General features: G+C 41.0%; 1 protein-coding gene across 1 annotated transcript in view; it reads right to left on the minus strand.

Annotated features, from left to right (window-relative positions):
- IARS1 (isoleucyl-tRNA synthetase 1) overlaps nucleotides 1-26,506 on the minus strand; it is a 94,004-nt gene that overhangs the window by 7,412 nt on the left and 60,086 nt on the right. The window contains exons 20-32 of the mRNA XM_079317486.1: nucleotides 24,264-24,411; nucleotides 21,451-21,571; nucleotides 18,105-18,196; nucleotides 17,718-17,795; nucleotides 17,214-17,335; nucleotides 14,495-14,597; nucleotides 14,298-14,381; nucleotides 9,485-9,659; nucleotides 8,574-8,677; nucleotides 8,213-8,308; nucleotides 7,202-7,378; nucleotides 3,652-3,763; nucleotides 2,606-2,731 (exon numbers count right to left, since the gene is read on the minus strand). Coding sequence (XP_079173612.1) covers nucleotides 2,606-2,731; nucleotides 3,652-3,763; nucleotides 7,202-7,378; nucleotides 8,213-8,308; nucleotides 8,574-8,677; nucleotides 9,485-9,659; nucleotides 14,298-14,381; nucleotides 14,495-14,597; nucleotides 17,214-17,335; nucleotides 17,718-17,795; nucleotides 18,105-18,196; nucleotides 21,451-21,571; nucleotides 24,264-24,411 — 1,538 coding nt within the window. The remainder of the gene's footprint in view (nucleotides 1-2,605; nucleotides 2,732-3,651; nucleotides 3,764-7,201; nucleotides 7,379-8,212; nucleotides 8,309-8,573; nucleotides 8,678-9,484; nucleotides 9,660-14,297; nucleotides 14,382-14,494; nucleotides 14,598-17,213; nucleotides 17,336-17,717; nucleotides 17,796-18,104; nucleotides 18,197-21,450; nucleotides 21,572-24,263; nucleotides 24,412-26,506) is intronic.

Here is a 26,506-nt window from a genome sequence, read left to right on the forward strand (position 1 = left end):
ACAGTGCTATCAGAGAAGTCTGTTCACAGAACCCTCTCACAAGAGCAAGAAAAAATGAATTTTTTTTTTTTTCATATATATCAATAGACTTGAAGGCAAGCAGGTATTACAAGTGCTCATCAAAATCACTTTATAAGTGAGTTTTCAATACTCTCCCCTAAGGTACCTTGCAGCCTCACAGCCTTTCAAAAGCTGAAGATTAAAAAATCAGCCATCTGAAAATCATAAAGATGAAACAAGACATGGATCAGAGTTTGTAGGGAGATTTCTACCCCACCTTCCTTTTTTAAAGCCCTACATGATCTAAAGATGCATTTCTTCCTATAAACATACTGAAAGTGTTTCAAATAAGTATTTTTCAATATGGGCTATTTGCATGAAAGCTGAGTGCAACTCTACAAGCATCCTAAACAAGAGAGTTTTCAGCAATCTAGAGGTAAAAAAAGACACAGATAACATTTTTTACCCTCTGACTTGAGCCCAGCTTGTTCTCTTTGTATTTAAATGTTTGTATGTAGAAAAAGACAAATTCTGTTTTCAGTTTCTGCAGGTCAGTACAAGTCCCAGAGCCTTGTCTGGGGATTGTGCAGCTCCTCAAAATACCCAACACACTACTGGGGAGGAAATGTTTATCCCATTATTCCAGTGCTGCACTTAAAAGCAGGGACAGGACCCATCTGAGCCTCCCTTGATACAACAACTGCCTGATCCTGTGCACAGCACAACCCTAAGGAAACCTTCATTACAATTAGAGAACAAGATAATAAATTACTGCAAGTAAAGTGGACAGCCCTAGAAACCACAGGAAGGGAATGAGGAGCCAGAAATACAGTTTTACTGGGTCCCAATTTTATTAACACTCATGGGAACTACTCAGAAATTACTTGTGTGGAGTGCACAATGTTTCTCTGCAGTTCCTCTTGGACACAGCAGCTGATTCCAACCCCTGCTCACCCACAGAGGCCCTGGAATCATCATGAAACCTCACCTGAGGTTACCCACACTAAGGCTGGGCAGAAAAGCAGATGGATTGTATCCAAAGCAAACACTGGAATTCTGGTTCTATTCTCTGACACCTTTCAGGACTTTTCCTGGCACATGCCTTGAACTGTGACTCCCCAGGGAGCCAATTCTGCTGACCAATACTTGTTTTGGATGTGACAAACTGCAACAAAAGCCAATTTGATAATCTGATCTTTTCAAGGGAATTTCCATATGGTTAATAAGTGGGCAGGGAAAATACCCTGCTCTGCCCAAACCACTGAAAGCTGAAAATCAGCATGGCAAGATGGATGTCTCAAAATGATTCCTAAGGAGCAAAAGTAACAGGAAAGAAGAGGGGAAGGAAAGGAAAAAGGGGAAGGAAAAGGGGGGTTTCAACTTCCTCCACCATTTCCTTTAGGACTTTGGCATCAATGGATTTGTGCTGCATCTTTTTATCCTATAAATGGCAGAAAAACCCCAAATACAGAGTCAAACTGCCTATAAACTTAATGTGATGGGAGTTTCTCAACTCTTCTGGGCCTTTTGCAGGTCATCTCTCACAATCTGTGGTGACAATGTACAGACACCCCTGTGCAGGCACAGACCACACTGTTATCCCTCCTGCTTGGAAAAAGATTTCAAGGAAAACCATTTCCCCCTTCAAAACACAACTGGAACTTGAGGAAGATACTGAAGGATTTCCTCCAAATCCCCTCTGACTGAAAGCAAAGATTAACCCTTAGACAGGACTGTTCAGCTGAGCTGAGCACAACCTGGAAGATTTATCACAGTGAGCTAATGGATGACATCAGATGGGAAACCCCCAAAATCCTCCTAGAAATAGTCTCAGGGCAGGATGAGTAAGGAAACTAAGCACTGAGATGGCAACAGTGACACACAGACTATTTCTTTATGGATGTCACTGTTGGACATGGACTGCTGATTCTCAGCCCTGGGGGCACCCCAGAACAGCCAATTCAAGCACCTCCCCCTCAGATGTGCTTCAGTAATATTCCCATGAAAAAAAACACTAATAAAAGGTTTTGTAGCCATACAATTACCATTTTTATAGTGTTTTGGTTTGTTTGTTTTTTTTTTTTTTTTACATTCTTGTGCCTTAACAAAGTTCAAGCTGCAAAAATATTCAATAGGCTTTTCTAAAAAAGAGAAGAAATGCAGAGTTCCTCAAGGTTCTTCAGGGTGGAAAAGCAACATTTTTCTTCTACAGATCACAGTTTGCATTCAGCTGAAGTTTCTCACCCTGCCTACTGAGGCATTAGGGAAAAGAAAGCATGGAAAGGCTGATGGCAGCTGGCCACCAAAATCCAGCATAGCCTGGGCCCAGTGGAAACACTGAAATAAATCACATTTTGTCCTGATGAGAACTGCAAAGGAAGCAAGATAACAGATGAGCACCATTTAGCAGCAGCTTTTGGAAACATGTTGATGTGACTATAAACACAGTCTCATAAGCTAAGTACTATAAAATGGAATATTTCCTTACCCATTTTCTTGTCAATTTAATATAGCTAGCTAGATAGATATAAATTACACAGTAAATAATTATACAGTAAATGACTCCTAGAAAGACTTTCAATTTTCCTTGTCATACTCCATTTACCTGTGTTTCCATTAAAAACTGTCAGTTTGCAATTTTTAAGACCAAAAATGCAGGAGACAGCATCTACAAGTCCAGTGAAGTTCAAGGTATTATCTCCTTTTGGATTTTCCAGCAGCAACACACCATCTAAAACCAAAATTAAGAAATTAAAATGCAGTTTGGAAGCAATATCCAAGTTCTAATGATTTTCTAATGATGCTAATTACTTCCAGTGAGTTTCTAAGCCAATTTAAAACTGGCAACACTGCATCTTCCCAAATTATTTTAGTAGGAAAGAGGAAAGAAAACAGAGAAACGGACTGATGTGTACTTCAGATTTATCCTGCAGAAGTTCTATTTGTTTTCATTACCAAGGCAGTCCCATTTGGATGCCACTAAAGTACAACCCAGTATCAGACAGAGTAAAAGGTGACTGACTGTGCCCTCTGAGATGGTCCCAGCTTTTCCAGCTGGATTCATTCTCACTCAGGGAGCAGCTCTGTGACCATAACAAGACACACTTACTGCCATACATAAACTGTCAGTATATGCAAGGAAAAAACTCCCCCAGTGTATTTAGTTTTCTCTCTTTCTAACTCACCCTTGTAACAACATCACTGCACCCAAGCCCATTGCCCAAGACACAGTCAGGCTAATTCTCTGGTTTTAAATACTCTTTTCAGCTCTGTACTTAATTTCTGAGCTTTTCAAACCATCTCCTTCACATCCAGGCCTCACTTCCTGCACAGTGCTCCAACAGGAATTACAAATTCTCAAGCACAGCCCCAAATCAGAGTGCCTCCCCCACAAAGACACTCACACACAAACTCTCCCTGAGGCAAGAGTAACAACACCTGTGCACACAGGAGTGATTTTCTCAGAGGAAATCATGGACAGGTGTGGTTTTGATTTGAATAAACTTATTTTCAGTAATTATTTAAAGCTCCTAATGTAAGGGAGGCTGCATCACCTTTCAAATTAATTCAGGCTCCAGCATTCACCACACATTTTCCAAACTCTCCCTTTCAGCAGTCCTGACAAATCAAGCTGGGGATGTGCATTCCTACCTTGCTCTGTGCCATTGACACAAACTTTGAGGTTGACATAGGCACAGGCTGGGCCAACAGACTGACACACCCCTCCTCTGACCAGTGTGATTTCCAGCTCTGATCCCTTCAGCTGGGGAAAGAGAGAGATTAGCATTATTTCAATATTGCTTTATTAAACAAGCACATCAAAATATCTTCCTTCAATGAACAGCACTAAGATCTTGCCTGGTTATACTAAACATGGTTTACCATAAAATAGGAATTTTCCCCACATCTTCCTTCAGTGATAGTGCTTCAGACATGAATCTGCCTGTACCAGATGTCAGGAAAGTAGGGAATAAACAGCCTGATTTTCACAAGTGATGAGCAGTGATGACACTCTCCCAAAATAAAGCAAATGTGCCTGAGAGGAACACTGTTCCAGAGAAATTCAGAGTACTGACCAGTGCCCTGCTCTCATCACTGCCTGTAGAAGCCTCCACTATTTCTGGGGGACCACTGGGTCACAGCTGCTCTGGTACCAACCAGCTTTTGAGTATCTCCCCAGGAGTGACTCTGTCAGACCTGGAGGCACCCCAGGAAATCCAGCATGGACCTTCCAATAAAGATCCAGAAATCACCCATATGAACAATTGATACTAAAAGACCATTTAAGCCATTTTGGTTTGTAAATTTAGAGATGGTCTTTGGCAAGAGACAGTCCAAACAGTGATAGACAAATTTGGATGCGCCATTCTTTTCTGCAGTCCTATTATAAAATAGGGAAAAACATTTATGTAACATTAAATTACATTCTGTGTTTATCCATTTATACAATAATTCAAAACTCATTTTTCAAGTACCCGTTTTTCTGCCCCAATAGTTTCTGAAAAGCTGCTTTTTTGCTGTTGTTGTGGCTTGGAGCAAGTCATTGGGAAAGGAGCTCAGAATTAAAGCCTTGTATCAAAAATTGATCCAGGATAATTTCCCAGAAGTAATGATTTGAATGCAATCACAATAAATGTAAAAAGGACCGAGTGCATTTCATTTTTGTTCCAGTCCTCATGTACATTCAACATCAGGCAGATTCCTGTTACTCCTCTGAATAACTTCCAGAAATTTGGTGCAATGATCCTGTCACAGCTGACTTCACTTACATACTCACAGGAGAGGGTTTCTCAGGAAGGGCTTTCTCATGTCACTGCTCTCAATGTGACAAAGGAGCTGCAGCAGAACTGAGTCAAGCACCTGCCCTGAGCAATCCATCTCTGCAGGCCCAGCAACAGAGACTTCCAAGGAGCACTTGACAGTTGCACTGAAATCTCAGTCTTCTGTTTCTCTCTGCAACATCTATTTTAAAGCCTAAGTGTGTGACAAACAGTTCAGAGGCACATCAAGCCCATAAACACAGAAAAGGCTGCAGCAGGCACAGAGCACCCCCAAAAGGAGGTTCTCTGGGGTGACTGTCCCTGCCCATGGCAGGGAGTGGAACTACATCATCTTCAAGGTCCCCTTCCAAACCCAACGCATTCCATGATTCTGTAACTGAGACTCCTCAAAATAAAATTATGATGAACAAGTGCATTACTTCTGTTCCTCTGTGCCTCCATTTCCCACACACAGACTGCACCCTTCAGCACTCAAGACTTGCAGAATTTCATAGAATCCTAGAGTGGCTTGGTTGGAAATTTACCTTAGTGACCATCTCATCCCACTCTTCCTGCCATGACAGGGACCCCTTCCACTGCCCCAGGCTGTTCCAAGCCCCAGTGTCCAACCTGCCAAGGATCCAGGGGCAGACAGAGCTGCTCTGGGCACCCTGTGCCAGGGCTCCCCACCCTCACAGGGAACAATTCCTTCCCAATATCCCATCTATCCCTGCCCTCTGGCAATGGAAACCATTCCCTGTGTCCTGTCACTTCATCCCTTGCTTCAAGTCCCTCTCCAGCTCCCTGGAGCCCCTTTTAGGCACTGGAAGGGGCTCTGAGCTCTCCCTGGAGTCTCCTCCAGAGAGAACAAGCCCAATTCCCTGCTCATGGTTTTGTCTGAAACACCCTCCCTGCCAAGGTTCCTTGGTGGCTGGAGGCCCTCTCAGCTGGATGCCCACAATGAGACAACTGCATCTCTAAACTGAGCTAGCAACAGCCACACAGAACTGGCTGGCACAACAGTGAAGACAGATTTTCTCTGAAATTCAACATTTGTGCAAATGCATGGCTGACCTACAAACCTCTCCCAGGGTCACACACCAGCTCATCATCTCCACAACTGAAAGGATTGCCTGGTTTTTGCTGACATCCAGATGACATCCATCAGTTCTATCCATAAAAACCAGGTCAGGTGCCTGCTGTCAGGGCAGGATTTTGTCTCTACACACAGAGCAATATTTATGACTAAACCAACAAACTCATCTTCCCACAATGGTTTTCTTCACTAAAATATACTAAATTAGATTTAGGTATAATAAGATTGGATGGGGGAACTATACTTGCACAGGTATGAAAAGTTTCATGGAAAACAACAGTGACCAGCACTAAAGCTCAGGTAGAGGTGATTTGAGGCAGGCAATCAGAAGTTACTTCCCAGCACTGCATTTCCAGCTGATTTTACATTCCAATTCAGATGTGATGTTGCCTTTACATCAAATTGTCCATCAGAAGTGTCAAGTAAGTACTTAGAAGAAACTTAAAGATTTTCAGTGATTTCTCAACCACACTATTTACTTAGTGTTTTCCCTCTGTCTGTCACTAGATGAAACTAATAGTGAAAAAAGGCCAAGCAGGGCTTTGTTTCAAATCTGTACAACTTCAGAAGTGCCATTAATAACTATAAAACATTTCCCTTACACACACTATTAAGATGGATGAAATGAGCCCTCTCCTTTCAGCTATTCCCTGCCTTCCCAGCCATCCTGTAAATCACATTTCAAGTCTGATAGATCCTACACTCTTGTGTGAATTAATCTTTGTGGTCCAGCAGGACATTTACATTGAAGAATTGTTCATTCTCAGTTCTGCTAGGAGAGTCTTTTGGATAGAGTAGACTTCAGTAAAACCCTGACAAAACTACCATCAAATGTGTCATAAAAAGCAATCAAAGAAAACAACAGAAATTGCTGCTGATTTGAACTGTGAAATTACACTTTTACAACAGACAACTCCAGCAACACAGGGCAGAGGAAAAAACATCCTTAAATATTAAACAAGTTGGTCTTAAGCCAAATTCAGCCTCGAAGGAATAGTTCTAATACAAAAGTCTATTAATCTAAAAAAAAATCAGAGCAACATTTTGGCTGTTCAAACAACACACTAATCCAAGTACAAATAACTGTGTATTAAGTTCAGACAAACAACTGCTCAGTTATTTACTTTGGTATCTAAGCAGCTTGATTTTCAAAAACATCATGCATACAGAGCCCAGCTCCTTCCTTTTATAAGCCAAAAAAGACTAATACAGAACTTTATAAATAGAAAACAATATCTGCTTTATCTCACAAATGAATATTGACACCATTATTCTTTAACTGGAGCAGCCTATTGTGTTAAAAGCAAGTAAGATGAGCCATGCAAGCAGTGCTTTTCCTCCTTACTTGGGTTGTTTCCTGGATGAGAACTTCCTTTGAGGTAGGCACCGGGTAAGGCTTCAGGTCTGCCTTTATTGTGGCAAAAATGAACTCAGCATGCTGCTGGATGACTGAGTCCAGGTATTCCCCCTCTGGCAAGACCCTGTAGTACACTGTGATCTCATCTGTGGGGACCAGGTTCCTCTGCAGGACACACAGACACAGCATTACTGACAGCAGGGTCACAAACCAAGAGAGAAACACTTGTCAAGTTAAAAAAAATATATATATTTATCAAGCTGTTGTTAAAAGCTTCCAAAAAAGACTTAGGAAAAACAATCCTTCTGCAAAAACACTAAGAATCTCAAAACATGGGAATATAGGCAAGATTAAGTACACTGATATTCATTATAGTGAAAATAAACTATGGCCTTATGTCATTACAGAATTAAATTTAAATACATCATCCAGTAACACAAGGGAGAGTTTTCATGGCCACATTTCTTCCTGGTTACATTTCACATAGAAATAAATCCTCTTAAGTTTTATATATGTAAAAAAATTAAAATATATATAAATCTACATAGGTGTGGATAGATACATATATTTAAAAACACTACACAGATGTGTATATGTGTGTGTATATACATACATATATATATATATATATATATATATATATGAAATCTACACAGATTTTTTAAAAATATATATAATGTAAAAAGTATCTGTTTTGGTAAAAATTTGTTGTTTTTCAGTCTTATGCTGAAGAATCCTTTCCAATCTAGACTTTTCTCTGAATCTATGATTTATGCAGCCTTAACTGCACAGGTATCTTTTCCAAAATAACGTGTCCCAGGAAAATTTTCTCTACACGTCCTTTAGAGCTCTTGCAAGGGCATCCAATCAGGAAGTCATACATGAGGAGTGAATGATAGAGGGGGTTTATGTTTAATTAAAAATGCAGTCTCTGCTGCATATTGCCCAGACTGCTGAAAAGGAAATGGAAATGTTTTGTCCACCCCACTGGCTGCTCACCTTCTTGCGAAGCTTCTGGATGCGATTGATCACTTCCCGGGCCACCCCTTCATCCACCATGGACTGGTCTGGGGTCACATCCAGCAGCACCAAAACCTGAGCAAACACACAGACAGCAGGTGACAAACTGGAAACAAGGTGGAATCAACACTCTCAGGTGCTCAGGATGCTTTCAGAGAGTTCCTCATGTATAAAATATGGTGGTGGAGAGAACATTGAACAGCTCCAGGATTCACATCCTCCTGGAATGTTCTGAACTAACAAACACAAGCCAGCTCTCACCTCACCATTTTCCTATGATTTCCTGAGGAACTCTTCCCTTAAGCAAAAAAGAAAAGAGAGGAAATAAGCAATGAAATACCTGAGCATCGGAGTGTGCCTCAAACTGGGAAGATCCCTCTGTCATCTGATACATGAGACGGAGATCTTCCCCATGGAGTTCATGTCCTTCCACAACAATGCTGCCTGCAGGGATGGCAGATGGAGAGCATCTCTTACCATCCAAGTAACACCCCCAGTTTGAAATTCAGAAAGATTTAACCAAGTATCAGGCTTCAAACACGTGCAATGCATATATTGGCAGTGCAGTCAAACAGCAGTTAAGGACTTGTAAGCAGCATTGAATTATCCCACATCCCCATTTTTCACACAAGCACTTCTCCAGGCAGCAGAGCTCACTAAAACACAGGCACTTCAGCAACAGTTTGTGTGGAACCATCTGAATGGAATAAAACTTAAAAATAACCTGTATACTCCACCAACTCAAAATTTCCATTTAAGCAGTTCACTATACAGATATAGCTGCAAAATTCACACCCGCTTGTAACTCTGGAATCGAAGGAATGATTTTAGAATAAAAGCTGCTGCACAAACGCTCCATTCCAATCTGACTCAGTCTCACAGAAAGCTTATTCTCTGTTTCATCTTGGCTTTAGAACAGCACTTAAAATCAGAGAATATCCTGAGTGGGAAGGGAGCCACAGGATCACTGGGACACCCCAACAATCCCACCCTGTGCATCCCAAACACTCCGGATCTGACACCTTCTGGGGGAAGAACCTTTTCCTCTTATCAACCCTAAACCTCGAAGAGTTTAACAGGAGAACAGCTTAAGATCAGCGTTTATGGTCATTTCTAATTTACACTCAGAAAAATACCAGAAATAAACATTTTCTCCTTGTAACAGCAGAACAGGGATAATCAGCGGGAAGCAGGATTAAGCTCCACAGAAGGACACCCTGCCACCCTTGAGGGCTCTGTCCCGGTACAGACCTGTCTCCTGGAAGCTCTCCAGCTGCTCGCTGCTGAGCTCCTTGATGGCAGCCATGAGGGGCTTGAAGGCGCCCTTGAGGCGGCGGCCCAGCACGGTGTGCTCGGGCTCGGCCCTCAGGCGCACGCCATAGCGCGCCTTGTCCACAGACAGCGTCAGCGCCCGCACGTTCAGCTCCTGCGGGGACACAGCGCAGCTCAGCAAAGTGAAACTTTGTAATGGCGGGTCTCTGTGGGTAAACCCAACCCCGCCCTCAGCCTCCAGGCAGCAGCTCTGTTATTCACAGGCAGCTCTCGCCTCAAATCAGCCCCCAACTCAACAGCCATTTTATTGCCCGTCACAACTGCCCGAAGAGCTGAACCCGTTCCTGTGGTGTAGTAATGCTGAACAACTCTAGGTCTGTACCGTATGCACCAGCCAAACTATATTTAGCTGTTTCTCCCCATATTTTGCTGCTTAGTTGTTTTTTTTGCATATTTTGCTGTTTCTTCACATGCTTAGTTGTTTTTCCTGTATATTTCTTAGTTTAGATCAATGTTTATAACAGGTGCACAGGATGAGCCATATTTATGTATTTTTCTGCAACTTGTTGAGACCCTTCAAGGCCACTGGAATATAAATTATGCTAAATCGGGAGAGAAGGAGCTGAGAAACAGAATACTGAGATTAGAAGATCCAAGGTAAAGGTGGGTGGTGAAGTTCTGGACAGCCACCAATCATTGTACCTGAGGGGCTCGTGCAAAGTGTGTGAACAGCATAGAGACACCAATTAAGAAATGTGTGATCACATGGACAGTAGTCTTAGAATGTATAATTAGGGCTAAAATAAACAATAAATGGGCTTCTGCACAATCATATTGATTTGCTGTCCAGAAGTCCTATTTCTCCTGCACTGTGGAGGACGTGGGCCTGGCACAGCTCTGCCCTGAAGGATTCCCTTGACTGGGCTGTGGTCAGTTTATCCCAACCCTCCCAGAGATGCCCCCTTAGGTGGGCACATCCTCCCCTATCATGGTGAGTTATCCCAAAGGCTTCAGGGATCCCACCATGCTAATCCTTTGTAACCCACTGGTCTTTCCCCCTTTGGTTCCACCCTTGCTTTCCCCCATGAAATCCCCAGCCTCTGCCCAGTTTTCCAGGGAGCTGTCACCCCTGGACCCCTTGACAGAGCTGCTGGATAATAAAGGAACCTCTGTGGAATTGCCACATGAGCAACAGACCTCCACAGACCCCTCCAGCTGCCTACACATTCCCTCTGTGTGCAGTGGTGGAACAAATGGCCTGGCACAGCTCAGGAGGGAAAATTCTGCTGGAACAGTCCTTTCGGTACACATGGAGCCAGGAAACCATAACCAATTTTATGGTTGTTATGTAGGTTGTACAAAATGGCCTAATTCTGTCTCCTTCTTACCTGGTTATTGCAGCTCCTCACAGCACAGAAAAGAACCCTGCTCAGAAAAAGCTTCTGGCTGTGCCCTGTAGTCAGAATAGCTTTATAAAACCTGCATGGACTTCAGGAGGGGCCCCAGGCACTGCAGGAATGTGTGGGCCCATTTTTTTGAGTTACATGTGCAGATTTTGTCCCATATCTGAAGGGAACACAGTGGTGCTGTGGGAAGTTTTAAACAAGAACTGATGGAGAGGACAACAATGTTTTCATATGAGGAAAGACCAAGGCTGGAAGTCTTTGGAGAGAAGAAAGCTGAAGGGGGTATGACTGGGGTTGGAAAACACGAGGCACAGACCTGCACATACATTTTAGTGCAACCCAGCAGGTTCTGTCTGCCAGGCTGCCCAATACTTGAAGCATTTGGTGTTTAATGCCCACTGGATGGTGGTGAGAGCTCCCATCACCATCCTACAGCATCACCAGGTGCACCTGGCAAACAAGCTGCTCCAAGGCATTTAGGAAGCAGAAGTAAATGGCAGGACTAAGAAGTAGCCAAACATTTGGATTGAGAAATAATGCTTAAATACAACCTCTGAGCTGCAGCTTAATTCCCTAGGAAGTCCTACTGACATGAGGAGCCAAGAACACAACTGAATCTAATTTTATTTAATACATCTTTTAGGAAATCTAATCAAAATTACACACTTCAGAAATTCAGTTTCAATGGGGTGCTGCTGGAAATGAGCCCATGAGTTGTAAATGACAACCTCATGGGGGAAAAGAAATAATAATTCAAAAAATAGCACAAATTGAAAGATGACTTTGGGCCCGATTAGATAAATCACAGAGAAGCCAACTCCATCAGGACAAGTTTTCTGTACCAATTAGATTAGGAAATCATTCTTTTGTACACATTATCCATTTAAAAACCCAGAATGAGTCTTAGAAAAACAAGCAAATCTGCATCTCAGGTCTGTTTACATCAGTCTCAGTGCTTTGACTACAAATAACTCTTAATTTTATCTTCCTAATTACTCAAAATTAGCTCCTCAACACATCTTTCAAGTCTCATGTGGGCAAAGTGAGGCAACCAGCCTTTCCCATGACCAGGTGGGAGAGCTGTACATGGAATGCCTGAACCTAGAAGAGCCTTTAGCTGGTGCCATGTGTCCCAGCTATGCCCAGTGCTCAGAACAGAGACAGAAATGTCAGAAATGCTGTGCTTCAGCTGGGCTGGGCTCTCTAGGCAGGCAACTTAAAAAGGAAAGTAAGTACTCATTATGTAATAGTGTAAGAAATGAAAATGTGCTGGGCCCCCAGCCACAGCTCCTGTGTCAGATAATTGAGCCCTGTCACAGGCTCCGTCCCTGGCTTTGATGGAAAAGACAATTTTACAGCAGCCCTACACAGGGCTGGGGGCTGGAGGGAATACAAAGGTTGGATGGAAACAAGATTCTGACTGTGCACAGAGTCACATTTACTCAGAGAAAACCTTTCCCTGGAAGCAGCTGGGAAGAGAAGTCCTGACCCAGGCTTGTAAAAGGCCTCAAATAGAAATGAATAAAATACAACTGTGTCCAGTTGCTAAAAGCCTTCTGGGTTTATTTCACTTTGTGAGCTTGGCTATTTTTGCATGACAACTCTATAATCTGGAAAGTTCTAATATTAAAATCCATTTATTTAAATGACTTGCTGTGTTCTGAAGATGAGAGAGCAGCACTGCAGATCAAAGACTACAGCTCCTTCTGCAAAAGCCATGAATGAAATTTCTGAAGAATTGTCAAGTATATTTTTCCAATTCTTTTGTCAGCAACTACACAAAATTAAATGGTGTAATTCTCCTTACCCATTACCTCTGGCATCTGCAAATTTACTGCTGGCAATCACTGAAGGCTCTGAATAGGCAGGAGGCTGATGAACAAAGCTGCAAATGCAGCCCAAGCAATGCTGCCCAGTCTGGCTGTAATCACTGACCTCTTTAGCTCTGCACCATCCAGTAAACAACAGGATTGATTGCCATGCAGTACAATAAAACACACACTAAGCTCCAGCAGCAGCTTGTTGAATTTTAAGACACATAATAAAACCAGGACAATAGACAGTACTTTGTGTCTGTGCTTCCACAAAGGCATCTGAGTTTGTTTTAACTCATCTCTCCAGAAGAGACACTTTTGTCTGCAGTAGCAAAGGAATATAAATCAAAACATGCTAATGTACAATCCAATTATATAATAATTTAAAATTATTAGCTTCTTTTGTTATCTTTCATTAGCTGTGGAAGCTGACAACAAATTTTAGCAACTACTCTTTTGAAAATAATTTGAGCAAGCAAAACTCATGTCCCTTAAAACTATATTCTCTGGAATCTACAAATTCATTTCTCATTTCAAAAAAATGGGACAGACATTAGCCTAAACTTCATAGAATTCTGCTGTTGAAGAGATTCAGTATGGAAATTATTATAATTAATAATAACAACAGCAATTCTGAAGTGAGGGATCATAACTGCCAAGCCTAAGAGAAATAATCAATAAGTTGACATGACAGAAAAGCTTTACAGACCCACTTACAGATCAATTACTATTTTTAAAATTAAAATTCCCCTAGTAGACAATTCTTAAGCATTTAACTCCCACAGTAACTAAAAGCAAGCAGCATGCAGCACTGATGTAGAGATCCTGTGCACTGAATTTTGACTTCCTGAGCCAGTGCTCATTCCTCAGAAGAATTTTTAGAGACCTTCCACAGATGTGTATTTAGGCTTGGGGAAAGCTCATGTTGCTGGAATTATATAACATATGATATACAATATTATATAACACAAGTTTCAGAGGTCCTCCTGTGCTCCATCTCCTGAACTCCCTGATGACATGGCTGCCCTCACCAAGACAAGTGAGGTGAGCTGATCCTCCTTGGGAAGATGCACAATTTTTTCTCTTTGTCAAGGTAAAGCAGCTGATCTTGACAATGGCAACTTCAACCATGACATGATGGCATATTTTAAGCAACTGAGCAGACCTGCTGTTCCAGATACCTCATTGAAAGGAAGAATCCTTAAGCTGCCAAGAAGAGGCATAGGATAAAGGCCATACCATTTCTACACAAGGGAAAATCCCCTCAGATCCTGTATTGCCAGTGTTTAGTGTGAAGAGAACAAGAATTTTGTGTTACTGACCTCTGAAGATGGATTTCATGGCTTTAGAGAATGCAAACAGGTCAGATTCTAACAGCCCCTCAGTCCAGTGTGGTTAGTTTGTAGGATTAAGTATTTCACAACACTCAACTGCCTTTGGCACATCCCCCACTGATATCCCCTTTCATTACAGCTCTCCTGGAAATTCATTTCACCTGTGAAATGAATGTTCAACAGGGAAGGTTGTTCAGGTAACCAGGAGACACAATCCCCTCAAACATGATGTTCTTACCTCGAGTACATACTTCTCTAAAGCCCTGATGTTTTCCAGAGCCTCTGGATCCTGGTGGATAACAACTACTTCTTTCAAAGGATACTGGGGGAAAAACAAAACAGAAACTTAACTATTCAGCTTCCCCAGGTTTATCCCAAAGTTACAGAGCTGTTACACATTCCCAATGTATGACAGGAGATGTGAGGAGTTCTAACCTTGACTGGGATGGTTTTCCTGTCTCTGATCACTCGTCCCAGCTCAATCACAGACTGCAAACAAGAAACGGCACTTTCAATTTTTTTGTCGATGAGATCCTCCCTAGATTAGAAAGGAAACATAATAATTGCTTCATTTTCACCACATCTCTTTGAGCAGATTGAAAACATTTTACCCCCTTCTTTGACATCTCCTGCAACAGACTCAATTATGCCCTGGTTGGGGCAATTTGAAAAATGAACAAACAGGCTTTTCCTCTGTCTGTGTGGAGAAGATGAGGAGGAAATAACTTGCTGAAAACAAATAGCAGAGCTATTTTTACATCTTTTGTTAGCACCTCTCACAAGGTGCAGAGGATTGAGTCATACAATCTATTCCAGTAATAGCCAATAAAATGTACAATTTACATTAATAATATCATAAGAAGATGCAGAAAGATATTATAAATAGGGTGCTTATAGCAACAATGAATTCCCTGTAACAACAATTCACTGGATCTCAATTCATCATCTCCAGAAATTGCAGATATTTGAGACTGATGTTTTAGAGTTTTAACATCTTTCTTGGCTCAATAATTTTAACACCCTTCCATTTTGAGGATGGGCAGGGTTGAGGTTTTTTTTGCCTTTTGGCGTTTTTTTTTGGGGGGTGGGTTGGGGAGAGGATTTGGGATGAGTTTTTGGCCTTTTTTTTTTTAGGCAGTTGACATTCACATCTTGTTTCAAATGCAACAGCAGTGAAATGTTCTGAAGATGTGTTTTTCCTGATTTGTTGAGTAGATGCACTGATTGGGCAGCTCCTTTGAAACCACTCAGGTATCAAAGCAAGAGCAGAGGTATTGGTTAAAAAGAAAGGTATGAATAAAACAAAATTAACACACATACTTGCTGTAATCTAAGGAGCAGAAATACTGGGATGAAAACCACAACTCCAGTAAGGACTGGCCAGAAAAACAGAGCTGGTGAAGCAAAACTTACAACTGAAATATGCCCATTGCAGCACTAAGGCTTTGAGTTGGTTCTACCTCTCTTGAAACTTTTGTTCTTGCAAAAGCCAGTCCCTGAGGATGATCCTCCAACAACTTGGAAACATGGAAATTACAAGATGGAGTATTTTACTCCCAGAAAGCTTCAAACAGGATTATGTGACAGTATTTCAATATCACTGAACAACATTTCAGAGCCAAAACATGAGAGTATTTTCCAAAGACTGAATGCAAATCCACAAAATTTAATGCAAACATCTGTTGAGACACTGAGCAACCAAGCTCAGCCTCAGTGGGGTTTTAACACAGGTGTTGAGTCAAGCTCAGCTGTGAAAGTGGCCAAGTCCTTCAGCTTTATCTGCACTCTCCATACTGGTAAAGGGGTATTTTCTGTAACTGCATCCAAAAATCTCTTTTCCTATTAATTGAGAATATTGTCCTTATGCTGTATCAGAAAACTTTCAAAGTAAATGCAGTGAGGTGCTTTGCAACTCCAGGTGAAATTCCAACTTCAACACCACTCTGGATTTGAAAAAGCTTTTTTCTATGGAACAAGGGAACAACTGATACACAGGGAATCCAATACATTCTACAAACTAGTAACAGACAAAAACCCAAACAAAATGCAATACAGAGAAAAGTGGTGCAAGCCTCAAATACATCCCACATTTGCATGATGCAGCAGCAAGTCAGCAGTAACTGCAATGAGGAGTGACTAAGCCACTTTTAAATGCTTGTGCTAAGCCCATGCCTGAACTGAGTCCCTGCAAACAGCTCCCCATCCTTCCCTGACTCCCTTCTACAGCAGCCCAAACCTATTCCTGGCAGCTCCCTGATGAGGATGGCATTCCTTGATTACATATTCTTCACAGCACTTGCCCAGGGAACAGAAAATCAGCACCATCATTATGTCAATCTCCAGCTCCCTGTTGCAGTAACTCTCACTATTAAAGCTCTCACAAAGACCATACACCCTCCCCAAAGCATGCAGCAGCCATAAAAAGATACACCATTAGAGAAGGTTTAAATTTTTAAACTGTGAAGTATCAAGGTCAGGTCCCCTGTCCTTGAAGGTTTTCACACTGAGCTGCAATGCTGAAGGGAAGTTTTTTCTCTTATTTTCAGATACCCAGAGCAGAAAGTGCTGCAGGAACTAAATGCAGGAACTTAATCCACTGCAATTCCAGTGATCTCTCTGACCCTTTCACAGGGCCTTTCACAGTCAGGCACTACAGCTTTGAGCCAACACACATTTTGAGGAGTAAAAAAGGATATTCCTTCCCACCATAAGAAAATATTACGAATTGGAAACATGCATTCCTCCTAATTGCTTTCCTTCCCATCTCCAGTCCTTTAAGCTAACATAAATCTACTACCTAAATATGGAGGGAAAATTCCCAGCTAAAATTGAGGGTGGAGTGTGAAGTGCACTGCAAGGGAAATGTTCTCCTAGAGCAAAGAGACTAAAATTCATCAGCTATTAATCAAAATATAAACATTCTGTGCTCACAGAAAAGAATATGTTCACTAACATCCTAAAGTTTTTTCAGAGAAAAAGAAATATTTACATTATTAAAGCAGTTTGGCTTCTTGTTATGCAGTTTTAAACACAAGTGAGGGAATACTGTTCTGTGAAAATTTAAGAAAAAAAACCCAAACAAACCCAAAAATGAACAAAAATCACCCAACAAACAACCAAACCCCAATTTTGCCCCCTGAGAGCTGTCTCTTACCTAACTTGGGGGAGCATGAGGTAGTGGATGCTCTCAGTGTTCTTCTCCTGGACCGAGGCTGGATCAATGAGTGTTTTCAGATTCTGGTACATCAGCTCAGTGATAAATGGAGTATATGGTGCCTGTAATGTTGCATTCAATCACCAGCTTTCCTTTATTGCTTGTACATTATGAATCAGTAATACCATGAATTACATAAGGACAGTTCAGCAAAAACAATGCTTACACAGTGTCTGCAACTGGGATGTTGTTCAAAATGCAGACAAATAAATAATGGAATTCATACTACTTATTTACCTCCTGCCTGATATTTAAATGTTATTTTTGGGTATCAGGGAAGAAATTATGATGTATCCTCATCAATCAGGTGATACAAGCCACCTTTTTACAACCATGGGGCAGGTAAACAAATAAAAGGAAAAGGAAAATGAACTATGATACACAAAGATGCTTTTACATTAACTGCTTTAAAATGTTATTGAGAGTTGGGTGTAATTCCCTTACCATGAGTCTGCACATGGAGAACAGGACACTAAACAAAGTTTCCAAGGCCATAATGCAGTCCTCAGTCCCATTCTCACCCTAAATGACGAATTCACCGAGAAAAAAAGAGAGATTTCAGGATCAGGAAATGCACTTCAAAAGTTTCCTATGTTAATATAATACACTTATTTTCCAATCTGTATTAACTTTGGTCGATTCCACTGAGCAAGTGCAACAGAATTATTGGGCATTTTGATTGCCTCTTCCCACAAAGCAGAGAGGAGAGAAAACAGTTACATTTTGTGAGAGCATTTGAAGCCAAAATCTTGTGTGGAGCTGCCATGACTGCCATCAGCAGGGCTGCCAGGACTTTGTTGCCAGTGCAGGAGTGCAGCAGCTGATCCCTACCTTGAGCCTCCTGCGGTTCATCCTGACGTACCAGTTGGTCAGAACATCCACAAACTTCACCAGCCGAGGCACCACCGTGTACAGCCTGTAAGCTGCAAGGGAAAATGGGTCCTGCAGGTAAAATCTGCCCTCTGCAAGCTGCTCACTCACAAACCACATCAGCATTTACAGTCCTGGTGGTAAACACAGCAAAAAGCTCCCAAAATTGGCTAAATATTGATCATTTTACAGCTGTATTCTGAATATGCACAGCATCACTCTCATGCTCAAAACACATTCCCCCCTCCCAAATTGCTTCTCTAATCCCATGCAAACAGACATTATGGGAGCCTTATGCTTTTTATCTGACTGGTAAAGAGGATAGTGGATAAGAGACTATTAATGGCAGGGGACTGGGCAAATCCTCCATTTGCACATGCTGCAAACACAGCCAAGACATTGAATAGAAATTATTACAGAAACAGAAAATAAAATTTTCTTTATTACTGCCAATGCTTCCCCCTTTTGTTCAGCAGATTTAAAATGAGACACCTACTTCAACCTAGTCTCCCTGAATTAATTACAGTTTTTCACTGTTTTTCTAAGTAACAGAGTAAGCTAAAATGTGAAGTAGCAGCAAGGCTGATGAGGTAAAAGATAAACAGAGCTGCATTTTCAAGTTCTGTGTAACTGAAATTATGGAAAACTGCCATCACCAACATCACCACGCAACAGGGAAACAAATTTCAGCTGTTCCTGAGAAAACTGGGGGAATAAGGGAGATGGACCTTACACAGGACTCCATTTTCTAAAGGAAAAACTTGTATTTAACTTCTCTAAAAGCCAAGAGCTCCTTGAGCTCCATTCTGAAGCAGTTTCATTAATCAAGCAGCTTCTGAGTAAAATGGATCTTGGCTTTAAATGCGCCACCACACTTTTCACTGTGTTTTGTAAAGCAGAAGTGTTTTTAAAGGCAGAGAACTGAGATTTAAACCTAAAAAGCAAATGCCCAGAAGATTCACACCATGGTGGAGAAGACTTAATTTATGGGGTCATTTGTATTCCTAAAACATCCTACTCTTTCCTCTAGCTACACATTATTTAGTCAGGAGACCCATTATAAACAAATTTTAAAATAATCAAAAATCCCATCCTTCAGGGACAGAGTAACAAGAAATACAGTATTAGCCTGGAAAAATGCATTTCTGTTCTCAATAGCTGTAGCCAAATTGTGAAATCTGCTTTTTTGTGATTCAGAAAAAATGGATGTACGCTTCATTTCAGTTATCGGGGAAAAAATGTTTTACTTAAATAAGTCCTTGTATTAGTCACTTTAATAGAAAATAAAAGCCTAATAAGGCTTATTGATTTTTAATACAAAATTTTAACACCCCTGAAACACATCAGGTTTCAACACAATGTAACTTGTGCCACTCTCCATGAATACTGGGAATGGGGCTGGGTGCTCTGCAGTTGCACACACTCCAGGAAGGCAAAGCTCTCCCCATGAGACCAACAGAGGGCTCTTCCCCTCTCTGGAGTTCTTCTCTCTCTGGCACCCCAGAGTTGGAGAGGGCACAGGTTCAGCCATTCAGGTGAGGTCAATCCCACCCTGGGCTGACACTGCCACCTCTCCAAGTCCAGGAGAAACTGGGGCAGAATTACCATAAGTTGGACTTAATGGAAACATTTTCCCAAGGGCTGGAGATGGGTGTAAAATTCAGCTCCACTCTACAAGACACTGGATGAAATGGAAGCAGAGTCCAGCTGCAGCATTCCCCTGGTCAGTGGGGTTTCCTCAGCACTGCCAGTTTCAAACCTGTGTGTTCTTACACTCCATGATCTCCAGCTGCAGGAATTTGTATTTTTATTTATTTCCTATATCAAGCATTTGACAGTATCAGTCACTATTATAATCTTCCCTTGTCTCTTCTTGATATTATTCCTCCTTGAAGTGATAAGAAGTAGAAAAATCTTTTAAAGAAAAAAAAAATCCCAAAACAGGTTTGCAAAAGAGATTAAAGTATCATGTGACAGTACACAAATTCATTGCATCTCATTAAGATCTGCCTGACTGAATCCAGAGTTTATGCAGAAAAAGAAACCGAAAAATTCTGTTTATTAATCCCCTCCAAATGAAACTGCCACTCATTTAATGAGTACATCATGTTATCTTCATCTAACACAAGACAAGAGCATTTCATACCAACACTACTGCCCTGGAAGTCTTGACACTGCCATTTTCCAACAGGAACTCTCCTCTCCTCTCCTGCTTGGGAGGATCTTCTTACTTTGTAAAGATGGTCACTGACACATCCCCCTTTTGTCAGCTTCATCTTCCTCTCAGAAATTCAGAGCAGACAACTCAAGTTTCTACCCTCATATTCACCTTCCTACAAATATTTCTGTTTAAACCATACACTGATCCAAGATCCCAAGTTCACAACTCACAAATGAATTTTCTGCTGTCCTTCAGAGTATTTTCCTCTTTACAGGCAGCACATGAACTTGCACAGGCTCTACTTATTTCTGCTTGGCAAAACATGAAACTTGACACAAGCCACCATCAAATTTCAAGGACAACAACTTGCAGGAAGAAGCCACATTTTCATCAATGAGAGCCAGCTTTTATCATGCTAGGTTGGGTAGCTTGAGGATTTTTTTTTTTCCTTTAATGAAATGTTCTTAGGTGAGCTCACATCTGCAAGTTTATCAACTACTTCAGGGGGTTCTTGCAGCATCTCCTCTTTGCAATTAAATGCCCCAATGTAATGTGAGCATCAAGAGGTATGGGATGATTGAAAAGACAACATGCAGGAAAAAAAACCTGGACAATTATCTTCTTACAGCTATCCTAATACCATCCATTCTGCTGCACACACTCCCAGAGCATGATTCCAAAAAAACCCTCTCATGGAACTATACCAGGGAAAAATTTATTGCCAGTGTTCATGTACCTCTTAAAATTATTTTATTCAGCTGACTTGAGCACTGCCCATTTTATCCCTTTTTTTTTTTTTTTACAGCTTTTCCAAATTCTATTTGGCTTCCTTTTCACTGCTGTCTTTTAGTGACTATTATAATATTATTAATTGCTCCAGGCACTGCAGCAACAAGCTCCATCACTGAGCTCACAGGATTAGCTGTGACAAAAAAAGCCTCATCACTGTTTGAAATCTCATGAACAAGCATAGCAAAATCTGACTTAACACCCTTGAAAGAAGCATTCCATGGATTATGGCAGCTGGTTAAAGATTTCCTCCCTTTTATCAAAGTCTCTCATGAAATTTGGGAATCTCTGTGTGGAAAGGCAAGTTCTGCAATCAAACATGAAACACCCCCAGACCCCCTGAGCAAAAATGCATACCTGCCATTTCAGCTTTGAAGAACAGGATAAGGGACTGGGTGAAAGAAAGAATCCATTTATCCATGATGTTATTGCTCTCCTTAACTGTGTTCTCATTGTAAAGGAATTCTCTTCCCTCATCCTAGCATCAAAACACAAAGCACATTCCCAAATCAGCAGGGTATATAATCAAACATCTATATCCAATTACCTGTCAGCCACCACTATTTTGGCATTTTCCCTGAGTTACACTGGTTTCCTACCAGCAAACATTAAATTCCAAACACAGGTATGCAAGAGAAGGAGCTGTGGAAAACCTGTCTCTCACTGCTGCTCACCACAGCCATTAGGAGGCCAGTGATTCGGGGCTGTTAAAGCAGATAAAAAGCAGAACAATCCTTTTCATGTGTACAGGGTGAGCTCCAGACACAGGGCAGGATCCTTGAATTCACACAGCTCCTTCATCCAGGAGACTCTGAGGCTTTTCTAAGGAATTCACTATGCAGATGGATTCTATTTGGGAGCAGGCCTAAAAACAACACCGTTACTGTTTTAAGAACATGTGACAATTTCAACACATTAAAACAGGAATGAATGTAGCAACCTGAAAGAACAGGTGGAATTTTTAGCATCCAACATGCACACAGTGCATTTTTGCACTGATGTTTGCAGCCATCTGAGAAATGGCATCACTTTGCTGCTTCTGCAGGGCCTTGCAAGCAAGACCATGTCTGTGCCTGCTCTGACTCTTTCCCACATTCATACAACAGGTTGGAAACAGGTTTTGGGGTTTTTTTATTCACAAACAGTATTTAACAGCTGGTTTTAAAAGCCTTTAGAACTTTCTCTTCCCTCAGAGTCCAGATGAAAATCTCTGTTTGGATTGTTCAACCCAGAAACTACAAATCCACTTTCACAGTAGAAAGGAGAAGATTCATAGGAAAGAAATGCAGGAGAGAAGCAAGCCCAGTGTGAGCTCAGCAGCAATTAACCAACTGCAATTAAAGGGGGCAATACAATAAGCATTAAATCATTATTATACCTCATCCAGGACACTGGGAATTTACTTTCTCTCTTGCAGGAAGCAGAAGTCAATGAACAAGTTGCTTAAGCCTGTGCATGAAATCTAATTTAAGCATTATCACCTCCAACAGCAGATTCTTTTGCCTAACATGGTGCATAAGGAGGATTTTGCTATTTAGAAAGAAAAAAATCCATCTACTGAGTTGCCAAATCTATCTCCTTAAGCACCTGGATTTTCCACTAGGGTCTTCCATCCCCAAGCTGACATTGCAAGATTTAATTGGATCCCAGCAAAAAGCTATAAAGTTCACTTTAGACAATTCAAAGGTCAACACAGGATAAACAAGTGTATTTTGGGGGTAACATCTAAGTTTGCCTGATGCATGTTGTCTAGGGATCCTAAAAAAAGAATTGTTAAATATTAGGGTCTGGAGTTAGCAAACTTTATTCCCCAAAGAAGTTGCTAAAACAGATAAACCCAATTGTTAAAGTCACCTGTTTCCTGTTCTGATTTCTGAATTCAGCTGCCTTTATTGATTCAAATGACAGCTCTCCACAGTGACCAGGCTGCCATTGTAACTGCACATGTAGTACAAGGTTTGGACTTTTCATTTAGCTCCCACTCTCCCATAAAAGTCTGCACTAAACATGCTAATCATTCATTTCAGCTGAAAGATTAAAATCAGTTTCAATAGAAACTATACAATATACACATCAAATCTTCAATTTTAATGAAAAATTACTATAAGAAATTTTAATCTTGCTTTCATACTGGAAGTGTAGAAACTCCTGTCACTCATCCAGCATTTTTAGTAGACTTCAAATGTAATCTACAAGTCTAAAGCATTATTGCTTTTGTGATTTGCTTTTCTTTCCATTCCATTTCTGAACCTTTTTTCTAAGTTGCATTTAAATATAACTTTTATTAAAAATTACTGTCATGTTAAAGAAGACAATCTCCTTGCTGTGGCTAATGTATTCAGGACTGAGTATTCCCAAGTTAAGCATTTTAATGCAGATTCATAATTAAAGTTCCTGAGTTAGCTCAAGAAACTGTCACAGCAGCCACTGTGAATTGGCTACTGAGTTACTGAAAATAACCCTCCTGACTGATCTGCAGTTCTGCTCATGTTCAGTGTGCATGGTGCTGAGCACTGATCTCAGTGCACAGGAACTCTGCAGCCCAAGTGACAGATCCTCCTGGACAGGAGTTGTGCTGGCCACACCACAGAGGAACAGCAAAGAAAAATCAGCAGCACTAAGGCAGGACCAGTGGGAACTGCTGCCTCCAGCTGCTCTGGAAACACTGCCAGGAAAACCCACCCAGCTTTAGCAGGGACATCTCAGAAGGATCCCTCCAGCACACCTGGCTTTAACTGGTGCTCCCAGGGGGTGAGGAGCAGCAAGTAATTGCTCAGTGTGTCCTGACCCCACAAGCACCAGGTCTGGACCTCCAATTTCACAAGTCTGAGTGTAGCAGCATCCTACTGATGTGAAATAAAAGGGACTCAACAGCACTCTAATCTGAGAAATGAGAAGCTGTCATGGCTTGGCAGTCCCCCACCTTCCTCTCCTCCTTTCTACTCAGTAAGTTTGGTCAAGAAGATGCAGGTGATTACAACTTTACAAAGCATGGTACAAAACAGCAAACAAAGAGCAAACATAATATACAACCTGATCTAACTTAGACCAAGGAGGTAAAGATCAGATGACCTCCAGAGACCAAAGCTCCCTTTTAATCTGAATTTCCCTGCACTGCTGATTGCCTCTAGCCCTGAAGAAGCAGGAAAGCCCCAGCCCCAGGCTTGTACCTTGTGCTGCAGGATCTGGACGTTCTGCACCAGGAAGCGATAGGCGTTGTACCAGGGCAGGAACACATCCTTCAAGATGTCCCTCACTCCCTCCTCCTTAAACCTCAGGTTTTCTGCTCTCACCACGGGAGAATTGATCAGGTACAACCTGCAAAACAGGAGCATGATACTTCAAAGCTGAAAACTGCACATACTGATAGGGTTTCACTCTAAAATCTCCAAAGATGACTGTATTGTAGGCATGTACCTAAAACCATTTACTAGTAACTGTTACAGGAGTTTTTCTAAGATGCTGCATACAGAATTTGAATTGAAATTTTCTTTTTTGCTCTAGAAGTTCACTGAAGTGCTAACACATGTTCAGATACCATCACAGTATAAAACAAGCAGAGGTTGCATGGTTCATCTTTAGGATGGCACTTATTGTTTTGGTAATATTTTGAATTCCTTAACCACTGCCCAGTATCTTCCTACTTAATCTTGTTCATCTCCTCAATTATGAAAAGCTTTGGCAGAACTAAGGAGCAAAACAAAACAGGCAAATGCAAGGGAAAAAGCAGAAATCAACATTTTCAAGAAAAACAGCCCCAAAAGGGAACAAAGAATGTGCCTCCTACAATACAAATGTGCCTCAGCTCCAGAGCCAGCTCTGAGGGACCAAAGCAGAGGATGGAGGTGACACCAACTACTTACACAAGGGACAGAAATGTCCCTCAGCTTCTTTGCTGTCTCTGAGTTAGAAAAATAAATCTTTATGCTTTATCCCACCTTCTTCCCCAAATAAACATTCTGTCTTGCGAAATAAACTGGAATCCATCAAGCTAACTGAAAGGGAAACTAGGCCTTACTCAAGTATCAAAAAAACTCGAATATAAACTTGATTTAGATACACTTCATTTAATTTTCCAAATAAGAAAACTAAACCAAACATTTTTTCATTTTAAAGATTGTGGCATTTTTCAATCCAAATTTATCAACCCATTTTCTCACATTTTTAAGCTTTTAAAATCATGATTCTAAACTCATATAACTTCACAGGCACTTCCTTTAGGAGGTTTTAAAATCTTAATGGGGTTTGACACAGCACATTCAAGAATACCAGACCATAAATTCTTCAGGAGAGAGGGCTTCTTGCATTAAAACTAATAGATAAAAATAGAACTGCCAGAATAAACAGTAATGCAGCACAGAAATGGGCTTTTTCAGTACTGAATTAAAAAATAAAAACATTTTAAACACAGATTCATAGAATGGCTTGGGTGGGAATGCACCCCAAATATGATCCAAGTGAATTCCTACCTGAATTCAAATTATACATTTATAGAAAAACAGAACAATTAATGGCAATGAACTAGTAACTACTTAAATGAAAGTAGAATTTAAGTCTATCTTGAAACCACATCTTTCTTCTATCACAATTATTTGTGTGCCATGCTTTGGTGCTGTTGTAGTATTGTTTTTTGGTTTTTTTGTTTTGTTTTGTTTCTTTTAATAAAGCAGCCTTACTCTGCCTTACAATATGTAACTGTTAAATGAAGAGCAATTTCCTCAATTACTCCAATTCAAAGACACATTTATTCTATGGAAAGAGAAATAAGGCACACAAGAAAACAAGAGTTCCATCAGTTTAGTTACAGCCACTCAGTTACCCACTGGGCAGAAAATAAAACCTTCCTCACATCAAGCCAGTGTTACTGAGTCAGCTGAAAATGCTTGAGAAAAAAACTAAGTCCTCTCCTTTTCACCCCTCTAAAGTAGCAGCTTGTTGCATTATTTCTTCTGCATTTCAAGACCAGCTTGAGAGGAGGATGTAATTCCTCACTTCCAACAGCAATCTTCACCCAGGACAGAGGAAGGCAAAGCTCTGGAAGTACCTGACCAGCAAATTCTTTCTGACACAGCTCAACTTGGACAGGTCTCCAGCCCAGGTCTCAGCAATATTGAAATGGAACTGTTTTGGCCCTTCTGACAGATTTCACTCAGGATTCAAATTTCATGAAGCCTCAAGTTGGGTTGTTAAATTTACTGTGCTGTTATTTCTGCTGTTTGCCCTTTCTATTCAATTCCATATTCATTTCACCAACTTATATCTCTATTTTCTGCTGATCTATTTATCAAGCTGCTGCTGAGAATACTTCAGAGCTGGAGTTAGAAAATACATATATATTTGTGTACTGCAAAAGCTAAAGTAACTCTGCAGGGAAACAGTGCCAAGGAAAAAACCTCAGTTGTAGCTTTTGCTA

This window comes from Erithacus rubecula (assembly GCF_903797595.1).
Source record: "Erithacus rubecula genome assembly, chromosome: 13".
NCBI classification, from domain to species: domain Eukaryota; kingdom Metazoa; phylum Chordata; class Aves; order Passeriformes; family Muscicapidae; genus Erithacus; species Erithacus rubecula.